The sequence below is a fragment of the Serinus canaria genome, chromosome 2 (genome assembly GCF_022539315.1).
Source record: "Serinus canaria isolate serCan28SL12 chromosome 2, serCan2020, whole genome shotgun sequence".
NCBI classification, from domain to species: Eukaryota; Metazoa; Chordata; class Aves; order Passeriformes; family Fringillidae; genus Serinus; species Serinus canaria.
The window spans coordinates 13,460,057-13,477,845 of NC_066315.1; the positions used below are offsets into that span (position 1 = coordinate 13,460,057).

At 41.6% G+C, this 17,789-nt stretch overlaps 1 protein-coding gene across 3 annotated transcripts in view; it reads right to left on the minus strand.

Annotated features, from left to right (window-relative positions):
- The window catches only part of CCNY (cyclin Y), a 118,516-nt gene extending 115,959 nt beyond the window's left edge, over positions 1–2,557 (minus strand). The window contains exon 1 of one of the 3 annotated variants that reach the window (XM_050970840.1): positions 1,959–2,557. Coding sequence is in view for 1 of the 3 variants with exons in the window: in XM_050970841.1 (XP_050826798.1) it covers positions 1,959–2,112 (154 nt within the window). In the remaining 2 variants the exon portion in view is untranslated. The remainder of the gene's footprint in view (positions 1–1,958) is intronic. The other 2 variants (XM_050970841.1, XM_050970842.1) reach the window with 2 other exon arrangements.
- Positions 2,558–17,789: the final 15,232 nt, after the last annotated feature.

Genomic DNA, 17,789 nt, shown 5'->3' on the forward strand with positions numbered 1-17,789 from the left:
GAATCACCCTGTTACATTTAATACTCAGTCATCATCTTTAACCAAGAGACCATCAGTGAGCGTGACTTCAAGGTAACAGACCTGCAACAAAGCACACTTCAGAAAGTTGTTTTATCCCAGTCTGCCCAGTTGTTTTGAATGCACAGACATCTATTACCCATCAGCCTCCCCAGAGAAAACTTTCTTCTCAGATTCTATCCATAGAAAAGTCCAAGAGCAGAGTAAAGCATAAAAAGGAAACCCACAACTGTTTGTTCACAAATTTGAAGACAGCTTGCCCATTTGAAACTGTGGCATTGCACTGACAATGGCCCCAGATGAAAACCTACAAAATGTAAAAATAAATAAATAACGCATGAGGTGTTTTCTGTGTTCTAACAACAAGTTACAACTCTACACTTGACACATGCCACAGTTTAAAGGAGAAGAGAGACAAAACACACATGCACCTTGACGCAACAAATGAAACCACCAACCAACAAAGATCTTCTGGGTTTTTTTGTAAATATCTACTAAGCTGCAGGAACTTATCTGCATTGTATGCACATTTTAACAAGTACACATGCACTTACTATTTCCATCAAAGCCTTCTTCCCATAAAAAAAAAAAAAGCACACTGAGAACAAGGCACAAAACCCACACATCTCTGACCAAAAAGTTTACTGCAGCCTGTGTTGTTATAGATGGAGAAATCCGTACCATCAGAGAGAGCTGCATCCTGCTACACTGCACACCACAGATGCTGGAAGAATTAATCATTCACAGATCAACAATTGGTTCTTTCATCTCCCTGCCTTTCTCAGATCAGACCATTATGTATTTTTTTCCCACCTACTGATCCTGTTACACTCCATTTTTTAGCTGCATGTAGCAAACACATCTGAAAAACATTCCTATTTCTAGAATGTACCTCACTGAAAGAAACCAGTGAGAGTACCTATATGCTTCCATGGGATTCACAACTTCACCAGTGTCAAGAAGTGACTGAACATCGAATTCTGCACTAAAATCACAATGTTGTAAGCTGTGAAAAAACTGTGGATGGCAAACTGAAGGGCACCAAAGTCCTTCTTTCTGGCTTTCTACCAAAAGCCTCATGGGTTTGTTCAGTGAACAAACCCATGAGATAGCTGACCTTTTAGCAAGTAAAGTTTTAGGACTAAATACTTCAGCTAATCAAAAACTAAATTACATGTATACATTAACTCAGCCTACATCTTTAAAATAAAGCTCTATTCTGGCCGGCGCGAATGGCACCACATTCAGTCACGACTAAACCAAGAGGAACAGGCTTTTTTAGTATCTCTGCAGAGAAAGAGAGGGCAAGGCAGTATTCATGATGAGCACTGCGCCTCATCATGACATTAACGGAAGAAAAAGTCACTGGAAGAGAAGGTTGTCATGGGAAACATTTCTCCCACTTTTATCTCTGGCAGGGTTTGTCCTTTAAACGCTCACCCCTGCAGAGGCCTGGCAGGTGACATCCCGGCAGGTGACGTGAGCTCGGCACAGCCAGCCCTGCCAAGGGCGAGGAGGGACGCTCCCCTGGGCCACAGCCGAGCCCCGGCGTCCGAGCCCGCCGGGACCGCCCGTAATGTCACCTGAAGGGCGAAGGGTCTCGGCAGCGCAGACCCGGGGCTGCAGAACTGCACCCTGCCAGAGAATGCGGCGCGGTGCGAGGATGCTCCCAGCCCCCGCTGGAAGGGTCCCGCACAGCTCTCCCCGGGGACAGGAGCAGCCCTGGAGGCGGAATGTACCGCGGCATCCCCGTGAGCTCCGCGGGCGCGGGGACCAGCACCGTCCGCGGCCGCCCGGAGGGACACGGTGCCGGGGCAGCGGGACCGGCCGGCCCGGCCCCACCCGCGGGGGAGCGGCCGGGGCAGAGCCGAGCCCGCCGCAGGGAGCGGAGGGGAGGGGAAGGGCTGCGGGGGCTCCCCGGGATGCCCGCCCGCGCTCACCGTCGATGTTCTCCCGGTCGCTGATGTGCTGCAGGTTGCAGCCCGTGTCCTCCCGGCTCAGCTCGGCCTCGGGGCGGTAGGACTCCAGCCGAGAGTGGGCATTCCGGCGCAGCTTGGGGCTGGAGGAGACGCAGCAGGACGTGGTGTTCCCCATCTTCTCTGCCCGGCCCCGGCCCGGCCCGGCCCGGCTCGGGAGGAGGCGAGGGGCGGCCGGTCAGCGGGGGTGGCGGGAAGCCATGGGCGGCAGCGGCGACAAGAGGGAGCGGCGGCGGGGGAGGAGGCGGCGGCTGCGGCGCCCTGCGGCTGCACTCGCCGGCGGTTCCCCCCGGCGGCTCATCCGCGGAGGCGGCCCCGCAGCGCGGCCCGCCGGCGTGGGCTGCGGCAGCTAAGCTGCCCTCCTCCGCGGGCGGGCAGCGCGGGGCCCGCCGGGGCACAGCCCCATCCTCCCCCGCCCCCGCGCAGCCGCCGGGCCCGCTCCGCGCACGCACCCACGCGGCAGCGTCGCAGCCTCCGCGGCAGCGACACCGCAGCAGCAGCAGCGGCGGCGGCAGCAGCAGCCGCCCCGGGCGGCCCCCGCGAACCGGTTCCGGTTCAAGCGGGCGGTGACGCCTCCCGCCGGGCGGGCTGCGGGAGCGGCGGCGGAGCCCCGCTCGGCCGAGGGGCCGCCCCGGCAGCCACCGACGGAGCCCCACTGAGTCGCGGCCGCGGGGTTCCCGGCGCGCTGGTCCCTGGGTCCCCGGCCCTCCTCACTCGAGAGTCCCGCACACGGCGCGGACCCTCTCCCACAGCCCGGGGGCTCAGCGCGTTGGTGCCGGAGGGAGCGGGAGCGGCAGGCGCTGCCCGGAAGGTGCCGGTCGCTCCCCCCTCCCCTCCCCGCGGGGCCCCGGCCGGGCCGAGGCCGCACCGCTGGCCCGAGGGCTCCTCGGGAACCCCCCGAGCTCCTGTCCGCGGCGGGGACCCCGCGGCCGCCCGGAGCCCGAGCCCGGCTGGCCCCGCGCCTGCCCCACCGTGGGGACCCGCATCTAACCGGACAGAGCGTGGCGGGTGGTGTCCCAGAGATTTGTAGGGACTGCACGAATTCTTTGAGAACTTGTTACACTCTCCTGTGGACTGACCCTTCCAAAGGCCACAGAGAAATGAGAGGGTTTTAAGTGCCCCTTTGTCACACCTCCCCTGTGTTCAGGGCTTTCCCAGTCAAAAATCCACTTTTGCCCCATTCAAAGTAATGTAAAAGACGGGGATGGTGCGTGGCTTTCATTAGTCTCTTTTGTTGTGGGTTTTTTTGTTTTTTTTTTCTTTAAATCTTTGTAATCTGAGCAAATCTCTTGACTGCTGGAGGTCTGAGTCATGGTAGTTGAATGGGTACACTGATAATTTGACAAGAGAAAAGCACTTTTCTGTGTTTATAAAAGATGCTTTGACTTACAGCCCTGTGACCAGGGAGCCATTACTTAATCTTTCAGGCATCTCATGATATCTGATGTTTCCACAAGATCTGTTCAAGTCAGATGATTACATGAAAGACTTGTAAGTTTTTATCCTACTTTTTTTTTTTTTTCAGATCACACATTGCAAAGAAAATAAAATTTTTAATTTTCAGCTGCCTTTTGAATGTTTATTAATGCAAATGTAGTCTAGCGGGGTACAAAGAATCAAGAAGAAAGAAAAAGAATGTGAGGTTTTTTCAAAATCAAACTGTTTTGGGGATGTCTTCTGTAACTAGTTTTGGGACACTCCGCTCTCCAAACATGGATGGGCAGTAGATTTCAATTACATCTTCCCTATGCGTTTGAGTAAGTCAAGATAAATTAAGGATTGGTTTAGCATCTTTTTAGTGTTAGTGTATTCAGCAGTTTGCATCCAGACAAAAGGAAAGTCTTTACTGAGCTCTGGTTTAGAAATGCTGTCTAGGAGGATGTCATGCTAACAAATGCCTTCCAACACCATGTCATCACTTGCTGAGGGCACCTCAGCCCCTCCCCTGGAGCTCATCTGCTCTCCAGCTGAGCCTGAGCCTGCTCAGATCAGGCCTGACCTTAACCTGGCAGCAGGGTAGGGTGAATCTGAAACGGGCATAAGCAACAATCAGAAAATCTCAACACAATTTTAAAAGAATCCAATCATCTCAGTATATACACAACAGAATAGTAAGATGTTACTGAAACACCTGGTTTACCACATCTCTCAGGAGGACCTCAAGTTAGTGAGGTCTCTGTGGAAGACTTGTCTGAGCTGCCCTGTTAAATTCCACCTTCCTGTAGGAATCCGGGACATGTGCTCATTTGTGGCCTTTTAAACCTGTGTCACTGTTCCTAGGCCACCAGTGCCATTGTCTTTAAAGTACTTTTTGGATAATGCTAACTGGGCCACTGTTGCCTTGCACTATCAATCCCACCACATTTTTTCATAAACATTTCATAACCCCTAATTATTTAGAAACTTGTAACAATTGTAAATATATTGTAGTAAAATCTTAGAAAAACTTGCAGTTTATACTTATTCTGCAATTTTCACAAGCTTTGAAACAAAGCAGGCCACATAATGATGAAGATGGGTTAATTACAAAGCTTGCCTCTCTAAATGAGTAAGTAGAGCTTAAAAAGACATTTTCTTTATTAGAAAGAATTTAAACTTGTGTTTTATTTAAAACTAATATTATGAAACTAAACATTGTAATTGCTTTAATGTATTTAAAATTTGTGATTGCTGGCTGTGACAATGTAATCACTAGATTTAATCACTAGATGTGACTATGTGATCACTAGATGGATGCCCTTTAAGGTCCCTTCCAACCCAAACCATTCTATATTCTATCCATAGTTCTATTATTCTGCATAGCTACCCATTTCCTTACTCACAGTCTTTCATTCTAATTTTTTACCTTTAATCCTCCTCTTTTCACTCTAGGAGCTTGATGAAGTACATTATAATGACAAAGGTGCTACAATACATATTTCAAATCAAAGAAAAGGGATGCTGCTCTAGGGTAATGGTCTCCTGCTGGTATGTAAGAGCTGAGAAGAGGTGAAATATATACCATGAAAACATATTTGGGGTTTGATTATGATTATTTCAGCTATCTGAAGTGCATGATGCAATTGTAACTGCATTATTTGATAAATATTCATACAGTAAAGCAGGAACAGCTCACTGTACCTGACTGACATGCTTAGAAATCAATGTATGTCCTTCTTTGATTAGAGATTATTCTGTTCTTGAGATTTATGATTTATGTATTTTAATGATTTTGCCCTCCAGAGCAACTGCATCAGCTGAGAACACCATAAAGCTCCCTAAACTAAGGCCAAGGCTTTCACAATGGGTCAGTGCTGACATAGCTTTGTTTAAAATGTGCCTATTCCTGCACAAGAAATATTTTAAATCTGTAGCAGCTCCACTGCACAGAAGACACTCCACTAGAGAAAAGACAATGGATTTGAATAGGATAAAATTAATGATGTGACCCATTAAGTTTTGTGCTTGAAATCTTCCTGGAATGTTATCAAAAAATGTGCTTCATACCAGCAGATATAGGTCAGTGTTTTGCTTATATAAGCTTTTTATCTATTTTGAGCAGATAAAAATTGTAAGTATTATTTAGTCCAAAATTATTTCCTGCTCACAAACCAAATGATTTGTGAAGCACAGTTAAAAAAAAAAAAAAAAACAAACACAAAACCGTAACATAGATGAGTGGTGATAACCAGATCTTTTGGTTCTGCTCATCTTTCAAACACAGCCTGAGAAATTCGTGTCACACAATACCTTCCCCACACCGCCATCTGATGTTTAGTTGGAGTTGTACTCGCAGGTTGGGTGTGCAGCCACTCTAAAATGCCATCGTGTCAGTTTTCTCACAGAGCTAATCATTGCCTGGAGTTAAGGCAAAAGCTTAAAATTAACATTCCCATGCACAAAGTGTTCAGCCTGGTCAACTGAATCATACCCTAGACTTTGTTGATTGTAATAGCTAATTTTTTTTTTACAATAGTAATAAATTCCAAATCAGTTAAAACCAGTCATGAACACACCTGAGGAATTTTATTATCCCTCTGACAATTCTTATTGTTAATATTTGTCTTTATTGTTACAAGCCTGAATTCAGTAGTATTAGCAGACTTCCTTCCTGAAGGCAAGTGTAGAATGCAGGACAATTGATTCTGACCCAGGTTGTCTTGCAAAGCCTTTTACTGTGCTGCTCCTCAAGGGAATGCATTCATGGATCATGGCTTAGATTCTCTCCCACAAGTATTTGCATAGACTACTCCTGTGGCAGATTTCCCCTTTGCTGAAGGTGTTGATTCTTCCAGGGGTAAGACAGTATCCTCTTTCTTAGAGGCAGAAATCCAGGGCCTGCCAGAAGACACCCTTTCAGCCCTGACACAAGTTATCTGCCAGCCCCAACTGCTGTGCTGTCATCAGAAGAGGTGGAGGGTTCTGGACATGGCAGATAGCTGCAGCTACTGTTCACAGGAAAGACACCCAGACCTAACAAGGAGTATGTAAGAGATGGGACCTGGTTTAAAAATACACAAATGGTATCGGTGGAGTTATTCCTCTGGTGAATGGCACACTTGTTTCTCAGAATCAAGTGCCTTTCTGGAATCAGTGAGAAATGGGGAAAGAAATAAAGATTTCTTTTGAAGAGCAAGGCAAAAACTGGGGCTATTTGATTAATGTATTCAACTTTAGTGCATAAATTGGGATATAAGTCTAATGCTAGCCCATGAAGGGATACTGTTCTAGGTAACAATGCAGAGCCCTAAGTCACACTCCTACTCTGAAGTGTGTGGCAGCCAGAGGACTCTGCCTATTGCCACTTACTGTACAGGAAGAAACAATTGCTTCAAGAAGGAAGGTGATACACCAGAGAGCAAGTGTTGGAGTACTGCCCAAAACATACATAGCCCAGACAAGTGTATATTATCTTATATTACAATCTTTTTCATTAGGGCCAGTTTTCTCACCAGCTTGAAATCACTGCAGAAAGAGGCAGTTTCCCCACAAGTAGGGGAAGATTGTTCATTGTTTTAGGGGAAACACTTGAAGAGCAACTGCTAGAATATTTTACATATATATATATATACATACATATATATATATATATAAATATATCATATATATATATATATATATGTAACTGTTCTTTTTTATTTTATTGTTTCTCCAGGTATTGAAGGAGATAAGATCTGTACTCAGAAGCAGCCAGAAACCCGTGCTTTACACTCATGGGGGAAGATCACCCACAGTGCACAGACGTGCAGTGAGCTTTGGGAGGGAGAAGGCAGTTCAGCACAGTGTACCATGGATGCCCTTGCATTGTGGGGGAAGGCACAGGCAATTGGATTTAACCAGCTGTGTGGAATTTGATTTGATTAGCTTTGGCACAGTTTCACATACTCTCAATTCATCAGTGAATGGAGTAACTATATTGGAAAGCTACTGGGGAAAAACAACATTGCCCCTGATGCTACTGTCACAGGCAGATAGAGCATAATCCCATACAGGCTCACTCTGTGTTTTCCTCTCTTCATTGTCTCCCTAGTTAGTTTTTTTGTGCCAGTGTGTGTCTTCCTGTATCAGGATTGGCTGCCTTTTCTTGGTCTGAGATCTTGGTATGTAAAGAGCAGTAATTACTCCATGACTTGACCATGAGCAAGGGTGGGAGTGCCCCCTCTTGAACAATAAAACCCCTTGTAGAGAAAAGCCTAACTAAACAAAACAAAATGTGTAAAACCAGGCAGTGCTGCCACAAAGCACTTTGCTAGCTAGAGAGTCTATATGGAGTATGAATAAGAGCCTTTTAGTCTGTCCTGCCTGTGAAAGATCCCATTCTATAAAGGGGTACATGTTAGTCTCTTCTTATTTCATACAAGTCTAGGCAAATACAACTTCTTTAATTTCAATGAAGCTGTGCTAATCTCCACCAAGAATGAGAACTGAACCAGGCCCAGCATTTTGGGACAGCATGTCCATACAAAGCCATCTTCTCTCAGATTCATCTTGAGAAAATAACATCCCCTACTTTTACCAACTGTCAGTATCTCGTAATTTTGAGTATCAATTGTGGCAGCTCACGGTTAAAAACATTTTTGTGTAGTATGAGCTTCCAAGTCCTGTAATCTGAACTAATAAAGGGTAAAATGCAAGCGATTGAAGTGTTTTGAAACATGGCTCATCTGAAGACCATGTGTCTATCATGTGTCTGACCATGTGTCAGGCTGAGCTCTCTGTATGAAGAATATGAGGGAAATTTATTGCTTTATCTTACAGCTCCCCAGAAGATCATCCCATTAAAGTAGAATAAAAAAAGTGTTTTGTTTGAAGGATAGATCTGAAGAAAAGTTATAGGTTTCAGAGACAGGGAATCAAGCTAAATATGGTGAGCTGTACAAATGAATCTCAAGAATTATTCCTGTGAAACACATTCTCAAGCTAAGTTCCCCTAAGTATTAACATCTGTCTTGAGTGAAAAATAGACTTTCATCAGTTAATTTTCAAATCAAGAGGTGAAATTAAAAAGTGAGAAAATTCTCAGTATGAAAATTAAATTGAAGCATCTAAGTTTTCAATAGAAAAGTGTCCAGGCATGAGCCTTTTTGATTTTTAGCAGGGTACTACAATTGTGAATATCTGTAGGAACTCAACTGGAACTACAGAGAGGCCAAAAACTCCCATGTATATGTCTAGAAAATACAGAAAATGGAAACATGGATCTTAAAGGTAAAGAACAAAAAATTAATGCACTTAACGAATGATCAACGGAAATGTAATTTTGAGTATGTACTTCTTACAGATTTTGTTCCAATTCCTCAGGTTCTATGTGGGATTAGGCAGGACATTTTCCTTTGAAAAACAATGCAAGAGTGAAAACTATACATGAAAAAAGGCCCAAAGCTTTTCTTGTGAATTCTGTCCACCATCAGTGGTCGTTGATATAATTGTTCTTTGAGTAAAAAGGCTACAAAATCAATAAAAGTAATAAAAACATTATTTCTTTGTATTCCAGAGTTCTTTCCCTCTCAATGAAAAAGTATCCAGGACATAAGCAAGCCTACAGAAATAAAATTGTGGCTTCCATGTCAAGATTTAAAAATTTCCCCTCAAATACAGCAAAATCTGGCATGATCCTTAGATTAAGTTTCTGTTGGGAAAAGGGGGGAAGAAGAAAGTTTTCTCCTTTAGTCAGGTGAAACTCATGGGTTTTTGTTATCACATTTTAAACTACAAAACCACTGAGACAGGACTAATGATTGTTTTATTTTTGAGAATAACCACCCAGAGATTTGCCCACAGTCAAGGAACCCAAATTCATTTTTCTGCTCTATTGCAGACTCTGCAAGAAATTTGAAAACCACTTAACCCCCATATCTCAGTGAATGGGAATCATAGAACCTCACTATATTGAAAGGGGTTTTTTAAGACTAAAATCTTTAAAACAGCAAGTTGTTCATGTGTTACAGGAAAGGGGACCAAGTAAATAAAATTGAAAGATTACTCTGTAATCACAGATGTGCTGTCTTCCCATGGTGCTTCTGACATGCACGCCAACACTGCAGGATGCAGGCAGTGCCTAGACCATCATTAAATTATTAAATGCTTGTCTGTTGCAATACATTTTTCCTCTTGTGTAGCTTATTAACTTTGCTGTCACCATCACTCAACAAGCAGATACATCAGCTGATAGAAAAAATGCCAACATGAGGATAGCAAGTTCATAGGTTAAAAAAAGTCTTTCCTCTATAAATAGAGTTGGTATAAATCACAAGAGTCTGCAAAATGGGCCTGGGAAAATTAGCTGCTGACCTAAAAACACTTCCTGTTGGCTGTCTGGGAATCCATTTCACACAGTTAAAAGCGACAAGAATTAAAGAGTAGTTAAAGAAGCAGAACTTTATGGTGAAATAAAGAGTAAAGTGTCCTAGCAAACATGAAAATAAAACCAAGTGCAACTAATAAAAATATAGTTATACTACTGAGCAAGTATTCTAAATAATTAAAAGGCAAAATGAGCCATACTGTTTAAACCCTTAATGAGGAAATAATTATTATGTGTTTTCAGTGTCCTGCAGTCCTTGTGGCAGCTCTGGAATTTCAGCAGCTGACCAGCCAGCAGACCCCATGACCTGCAGATGCATCTGGCAATGTGTGGTTAAACAGGGAACTCAGCACAGCCATTTCTGTAGGAAACTGCTGACTAACATTGGGAAGAATCTAGTCAATTTGAATTATACTTCAAATAAAAGAGCATATAATTAATTAAGACATTTTTATCTCAAGTAAGGAACTAGCTTGCTGTTTTTCATTCCAAGTTAATGCTGCCCTTCACTGCTGTAACTCTTCAGCTAAGACTTCACCCAAGTGTCCTCTGCTGTCACTCAAAAAATGCCCCTTAGGGAGTGCTTCAGGAGATAAAATGAGTGCATTGAAACAGGTATTTTCTTAGGTCCAGCTCAGTGCATCACCAGGCTTATTGCAGCACACTTCTGTTGTGCTCATGCATGTGACACTTCTGTAACACCGATTAATTCACTGATGAGTGCCTCTTTACTTTAAAGCTACTTAACTAGAAATGATTTAGAGACACCAGATTTTCACATTCCAGGAACTTTGAACTGTCACATAATTTGACAATTAAGGTCTAAAGAATACATAAAAGCATATAACAAGATATGACTATAAATTGTAGCCCTCTAGATAAGCTTATCTCCAAACAGAAAAGAAAGGCTTCCTCAAATTCATTTTGAAAACCAGAAAAATATCTTGTGTAACACAGGACAGAATATCTGTCTATAAGCATATGCCCATTTTCTTCAAATTTTGTAGTAAAACTCCTAAAGTTGCAGAATGACCTTTCCAATAAATGGCAAAAGCACATTAAAAAAAAAACAAACAGCTTTGTTTCTGTAATGTCTCAGTTAAAATAATTTCTAATACTGGGTGAGTTACATGAATTATAAAATTTGGTACAAGATTGCAAAGCAAACTTTCTTCTTTGGAGTGCTTTGGCAATTCAGGCCAGATATTTGCAGCTGCCCTTTAAAGTCTGAAGACCAGTGAAATGCAATCTTTGGACTCTAATTTGTATTCAAGCTTACAAAGTCTCTAACCTCAACCTTAATTGTCTTTGTCCAAAATAAAGTTGCCAAAGATACATCTCACTGCTTAATATGGTGGATTATCCATAAGCAAAATACAGTATTTTGTCTGAGTCTGTTAATTGGTTTCATGATTTTCCCAGTTGTTCAGACTGAGTTATTTTAAGAATTCACAGCTGGTATGGCATTGCCTACATAGCTAAAATATGTGTCTTGGTAATGGCTAATATTTCTAATCAAATATGTGTTGGCAAAGTGTTTAGGTTCAGGATAAATCAGGCTGCTGGCCACAGTGTAGCAAACAAAAGGAGAAAAAATTATACATTATGTCATGCAAAATAAATTTTCTATTATTCATCTAGAGCATTAGGGCTCACAGATTCTTGGAGTTAGATCTATACCCTTAATCATGCATAATCCCATTGATAAGAGTTTAAAAAAGTTGCAAAAACAAAACAAAAACCTAAACCAGCTTTTCAGAGCAAAACTTCCCAGAACATTGACTGGAGAAGCAAGAAACACAACAACAAGTTAACTGTCTCACTGCAAGTGCTCGCTCTTCAAGATATCCAGCTTTTAGATGTGCTTAAACTTACTGTACAATTTTGCAGGTGCCATCAAAGCAGTAAATGTGTCAGGGGCCCCTGCAGAACAGTGCATCACTAAAAACTGCATTGTAGAGTCTGTCCCAAGAAGAGTCAAATCACTCTGGCCCAATGGCTGCAACACTTGAACAAATGTATGAGGATCATTTCAGAAGGGATTCTTGCAACTCTGAGCTTTGGAGGTAAAGGCCTCCTTTCCAGTGAAAGTAAACAAGATCCAACAGCCTAATTTTCACTTATACCACTGAAAATCTCAGTTTACTACAGATGCATCCAATATGCAGAATGTCTTCCAGATCCTACTAATGGTACACAAAGTATTTCAAAATGGCCAACACGGAAAGACACAAAACTGTCCCCCTCTCCTTTCCATGGGACCAGCACATAACCAGAGGAAGGAAAATCCTTGTCTGCAATTCCTTCTCTGTGTGCATGAGTTGGGAACTTTTGCTGCCCCTGATGACAGTTTCCCAATTTTTATATTCATCTCCTCAAAAACACAAGATATACTGACACTCATTCTGAATCATGGGTTCACTGTTATAAAACCAGCTGTCCTGACCTCCCACATGCAGGACCATGTCTGTTCCCCCCCCTGCCCACATTATTATTTGTATGGCCATACAGGAACCTCAATCAGCCTGTTCTTCTTGAAGCTAAATCAGACAAAGTTTTCAGCTAGTCTCTAACCCAGCTTACCATGTAATTGTGCTAACATTATTACTGGCTCAGGAGAAGCAGTGGAAATACGTGACTGGGGAAAGATAGGGCTGTTTTTCTGGGTCACAGTCTCACTCAAGGGGCTTAAGTGACTGAGACAGCTGCCTAAATTTGGGAATCATCTCTGAGAGCAAATGTATTCTCATGAATACTCCCTGTCACTACTCCTGTATTGCCAGTTGCTTTTGCAGGACATTTCAATGTTTTTTCTAAGATGCTGAAATAAAAGCAGGAGAGGATTTTTAATCATGTGAATTTGACCAGTGCCAGACAACTGTAGCTTCAGCAGTTTATTTGAAATCTTCAACTGTGCTGCTCTCTTTGTTTTGGTTATATCATTTGCTTCCACTTCAAGAACCTAGAACATCAGACAGCATTGCTGAGCACAGACCAAGAACCAGAAATGTGTAATTCAGATGCTAAAACCAGCACTGGCTTTTTATTAGTCTGTTACATTTATCTATCATGCTGGAAATAATAATTTTGAATTACCTAGTTTCACAAGTACAGTTGCTGGATCTCTGCTGGTGCAATATTTGAAATATATTTTTAGAAACAGATGCAAAGTTTTCTGCTGTGCCAAAGGAAAATTGGAATTGTAATGTTCTGTCAAAGGAGAAGTTATATATTTTTTGACAAATTAACAATGTTCATGGAAACGAGACACTATATAGCCAAGTGAAACTTAATCTCTTTTCATGCTACTTCTCAAAAAGAAAATATTAACAGCTATTGCACAAACACTCACCCACTCCAACTTACTATTAGTTAGACAACATGTGAAAACTGGCAGCTACCTTATTCTACTTCCAAGTTGCAATGTCATGCTAATCTTAACTTCTTGCAATCTACTTGAACATAAGAGGAGCTAATAGAGAAGATTTAGAAAGATTTTATCTGGCTGCTACCTTCACAAAACCAACAAAAGTATGTTACGCCAGGATATAACAAATTAAAATAAATTTGAGGTGATTTACCCTTTGAGGAGGAGCCTACAAATGCAAGGCTCTCTCAGTTCTTCTAACTTCCTTTGTGATTATAGAGCATTATTTGTATGTGAAGCACTAGCATGAGAGTCCTAGAAAACTAATTTTCACACATTTGGAGAACAAGCATAGCCTGGAAGAATTAAATCTTAGCTTCCTTGCATCTGTCTTAAAGTTCACTAAATTCTACCTGAAATAAGATAAAAATTATGGTTAAAAATGGGCAGTTTTAGTTCTGAGCATTTTTGAGATAAAGGTACTTGTGTATTGTCCCATATATCTCATTAATACTTTTATTTACAGAAATATTTCTTTTACCTTTTACTGTACACATCTGGGACTTCAGCTAGAAATATTTTTATAAGCAGAGGCCAAAGTTTTTCAGATTGTGTCCACAATTTCTAGACCCAGATATGTTCTTATTGGACTAATGCATTGCCAATGTCATCTGGCTGTCATCTTCATGTACATTGATTTTTCACTTTTCCTGAAAAGTTTACAGCATTGTATATTCACAGCTGGGTATAATATAAAGTATTCTTGCTTTTTCTTGACCCTGAAATCTGGGAAATCCGACTTTTTTTTCTCTGTCAAGGCATTCCAGAGACTCCTTCCATTTTCAAAGGAGGGACACAGGCCCTTTTTAGTACCTCTATTTTATGCATTTGAGCATCATTTACATCTTAGAAGCTTCTCTCACCTGCAATACATACAGTGATGAGTAGTGGCTGTCTTGGTTATTGTACCCTGTATACTCAAGAAAAAAAATTGTCCATTTGGAAGTGTAATTTTGGAATGTCTATAAATGTAACTTAATAGAGAAACAATTCCTACCTCCACTGTCAAGCTTCTGCTGCAGAACTTGGCATCTGCATAAGGCACAGGTTTGCCAACAGCCCTGGGACATAAATCCCAGCTCAGGCATATCTCAATCCTTTCCTGTATGCATAGGAGTCTACCATCTCCAGTCTTCATCCTGTTTTTTAGGGCAGATCTCTGGGGAATACACATTTAAAATGAACTTTGCCTCATTTCTGTAATTAGCTAACAAGTCTGTCGTGATTTCAGCCCAACCAGCAGCTCAGCTCCATGCAGCCTCACTCTCCTCATGATGGGATACAGGACAAATTGGAAGAGTTAAAGTGAAAAACCACATGGGTTGAGATAAATACAGTTTAACAGGTAGAGCCAAAGCTGTGCATGCAAGCAAAGCAGCCAAGGAACTCATTCATCACTTCCCATGCTGAGGAAGCTGTTCAGCCATCCCCAGGACAGCAGGGCTCCATCACACGTGCTGGTGACTTGGAAAGACAAACACCATTGCTCTGAACCCCTTCCTTCTTCCCCCAGCTTTATATGCAGAGAATGGCACCCTGTGGAGTCATGGTATCAGCATGTGGAAATGCCTTCAGTCAGATGGGGTTAGCTTCTTGCGCCACCCCAGCCTCCTCACAACAAGCAGAAAAGGCCTCAATGCTGTATCAGCACTGCCCAGCAATAGCTGAAACATGTCTGTGTTATCAGCACTCTCAGCACAAGGCTAAGGCACAGCCACATACCAGTTACTGTGAAGAAAATTAACTCTACCCCAGCCAAAACCAGCACAAAGTAAAAGAGAGCAAGATTAAGGCACTCCTACAAAGTAAAAATGCATTTTTTACAAATAATGAATAGAATGCAAACCCTCAGACCCCAGTGGTACAAGACCTTATCTGACTGTAGAACATGTGGATTAAAACACTAAGCCTGAATAAACACAAAACCCACTTCTCTAATGAGGCTTGAAACAGAAATGTTGCACAACTGGGATTCCATTTTTTCAGATTGTATTGCTACACAAGATCTGGAATGAATGCTGTTTTCAGCTCAAACATCTGCACAATAAAGCTGTGCTATCTTCACTAACCACCCAACTCAGCAGAGCTCCAATGTGATTTACAGAATTTCATTTGCAAGACTATCATCCCCAAGCACTGGACAGGAAGCTTAGGCACCAGAATGAAGCATCAAGATTTCACTACTGGTGTAGTAGTTAGATCTTCTTCCTTATCCTTATTCCTTGTTGGCTATAGTAGAAATAGGAATCAGGTCACAGGTTCAAAGATTCTAAAGTCACAGAAGCAAACATCACAATGAGAGATGCATTATGCCATTAACTAAGCCTTACCAAACACACACTTACTCTAAGCTCCAAGCATTTAATGTATGTTGCACAGAGAAGTGCACGTGAGATATTCTGTTCTGCTCATTCTCTTATTTTGAAATGCATTTTAATTGCTTAGTCCTGTTCCTTTATCACATATCCATGGGGAGTATAGGAATTACCACACAGGAGCACCTCCTCTTCTTGTGTTATGGGCATCATGGATATAAGTTAAATGGCATTTGTGGTATGAGAACAGCTTCCAACAAAAGGGTACTCTGCTCACCTCATTTCATACTTTCCAGAGTTCATTTTATGAAAAGCCATAAACAGATGGCATTTTCATCATACCCACTGGTCTTTTCACATCAGAAGAGACCAGTGGAATATATCACAGGGAACTTTAATGCTATTCTAATCCTTCTGGGGTTTCATACTCCTGGGCTGTCAAGAAAGAAGCCTTCACTGATGTTTTATGTTTGATTTGAGTTTAGGGGCTTTTTTTACTATAAGAAAAGATATGAAACATTACTCCAGTGCAAACCAAGTCTTTTTAGCCAGCCATAGCAGGAGGCAAGTGCCTTCATCACTAATCAATTTCCTTTATATAATAAAGGGAAAAACACTGATAAAGAAAGTATTGAGGTACTGATGGGATGCCAGAAGAGACTAACTCAGTATCTGGGGGATTTTCTGAGAAAGGAATACACATCTCCATCTCTCTTTTGACAAATAAGGATCTCAGTTTTGCAACTCTATGCCACTGTTATTGTCACCATTGATCTGAGTATCCTGAAGTCTATGTTTACTGCACATTTGTGTTGGAACCCTATCACATATGCAATTTAACTATATGGACCAAAAAACCCATACATTTTTAGGGATAACTATTTTAACAGTCCTATTTCAACAAGCTGATTTGTTGAATTAAAAGCCTTTGCTATCCTACTTCCTAATGCAAATCAATTTCCATAAAGAGAATGGTGAGGTGCCCAGAAACTGCAAGAGCTTAAGGCAACCACTGGTTTCCAGATGGGATTGAATGCATCAGGTATAGGGAACTAGAGAAGCACAATCCATAACAGCTCCGAAAATCAGGATTTTTTGGTGAGGTACTGGTAAGACTGAAAGCATAAATACAGGACAAAAAATAGATTTCTGTCTGCACAGAGAACTAATCACACATGCCCTAAAGCTGTCAGCATCAGTGGCACATGGTACTGCAAATGAAGACAAAAATATCTTCAAACATTTTCAGATATGCACTGATTATTAATTTATGTTGTTCATCTGAATAACATAACTTTGAAGCTGACATCAGGAACTGACATAAACTAAATAACTATCTAGGTTAGACTAGAAATTTGGGTCGGGAAACTTTATTTCAATATACAATTTGTACAATGTTCAAATTTAAACCTCCCTAACAAAGAAAAAGGAAAAACAAATCTTGTGAAGAATTTTGGGTTTTTAATCTGAGACTGTTTCACAGGTACCAGTGATTTCTCATTTACATAACAATGCTGAAAAATAACTATTGACAAAAAACCAACAAATTTTAACAAAATAGCTCCACAACACTTTATAATATCTTTCTGGGATTGTGTATTTTCAATTCCAAATGAATAGCTGACTCATTCCCAAGAGTTGCAGAGGCACATATTAGCTTAAGCCCTTCTTGTATTCTTATGCAATTGTTCAGCTCTGCAAATATCCATAAAATATTTCTAAAATACATTCAAAAGGTTAGGAACTATTCAGAAATAATTTTTTACTTAATGCTAAATAAGTTAAAATATACTAGCTGATAAGGAAGAGTAAAGAGAAACCAAATAATCCTTATCTAGTATTTAATGGTTATGGACATCTCTGTACTTCAAGCTTCATTATATCTAAATTCACCAAAATAGAAATATTAAGGAGAACATGATATTTGACTAAGCATACTGCAACAAGGCCAGATATTACCAAAGTCAAGGTTTTGCTGTTTAAAATGGGATGTGGATGAACTTGGATATCTTGGTCTTAAGGGATCCTGACATGGCTACAGTTTTGCTCCTGTTAACAGCTACAATTTTTTCAGGGCTCACAGAGCTGCTGCCTACACTCAGCCTAACCTGAATGACTAACACAAGCTGATACCATGAGGGTTTTCAGTTAGCTTCAAAGTTGCAAAACCTACTGCATAGGTTTGGAAGGATCAGGAATTTGTAACATTGAGGTTGGGTGTATCTTGCTGAACAGCAATCAAAAAACAAACAGCCATCTGTTCCTAGCTC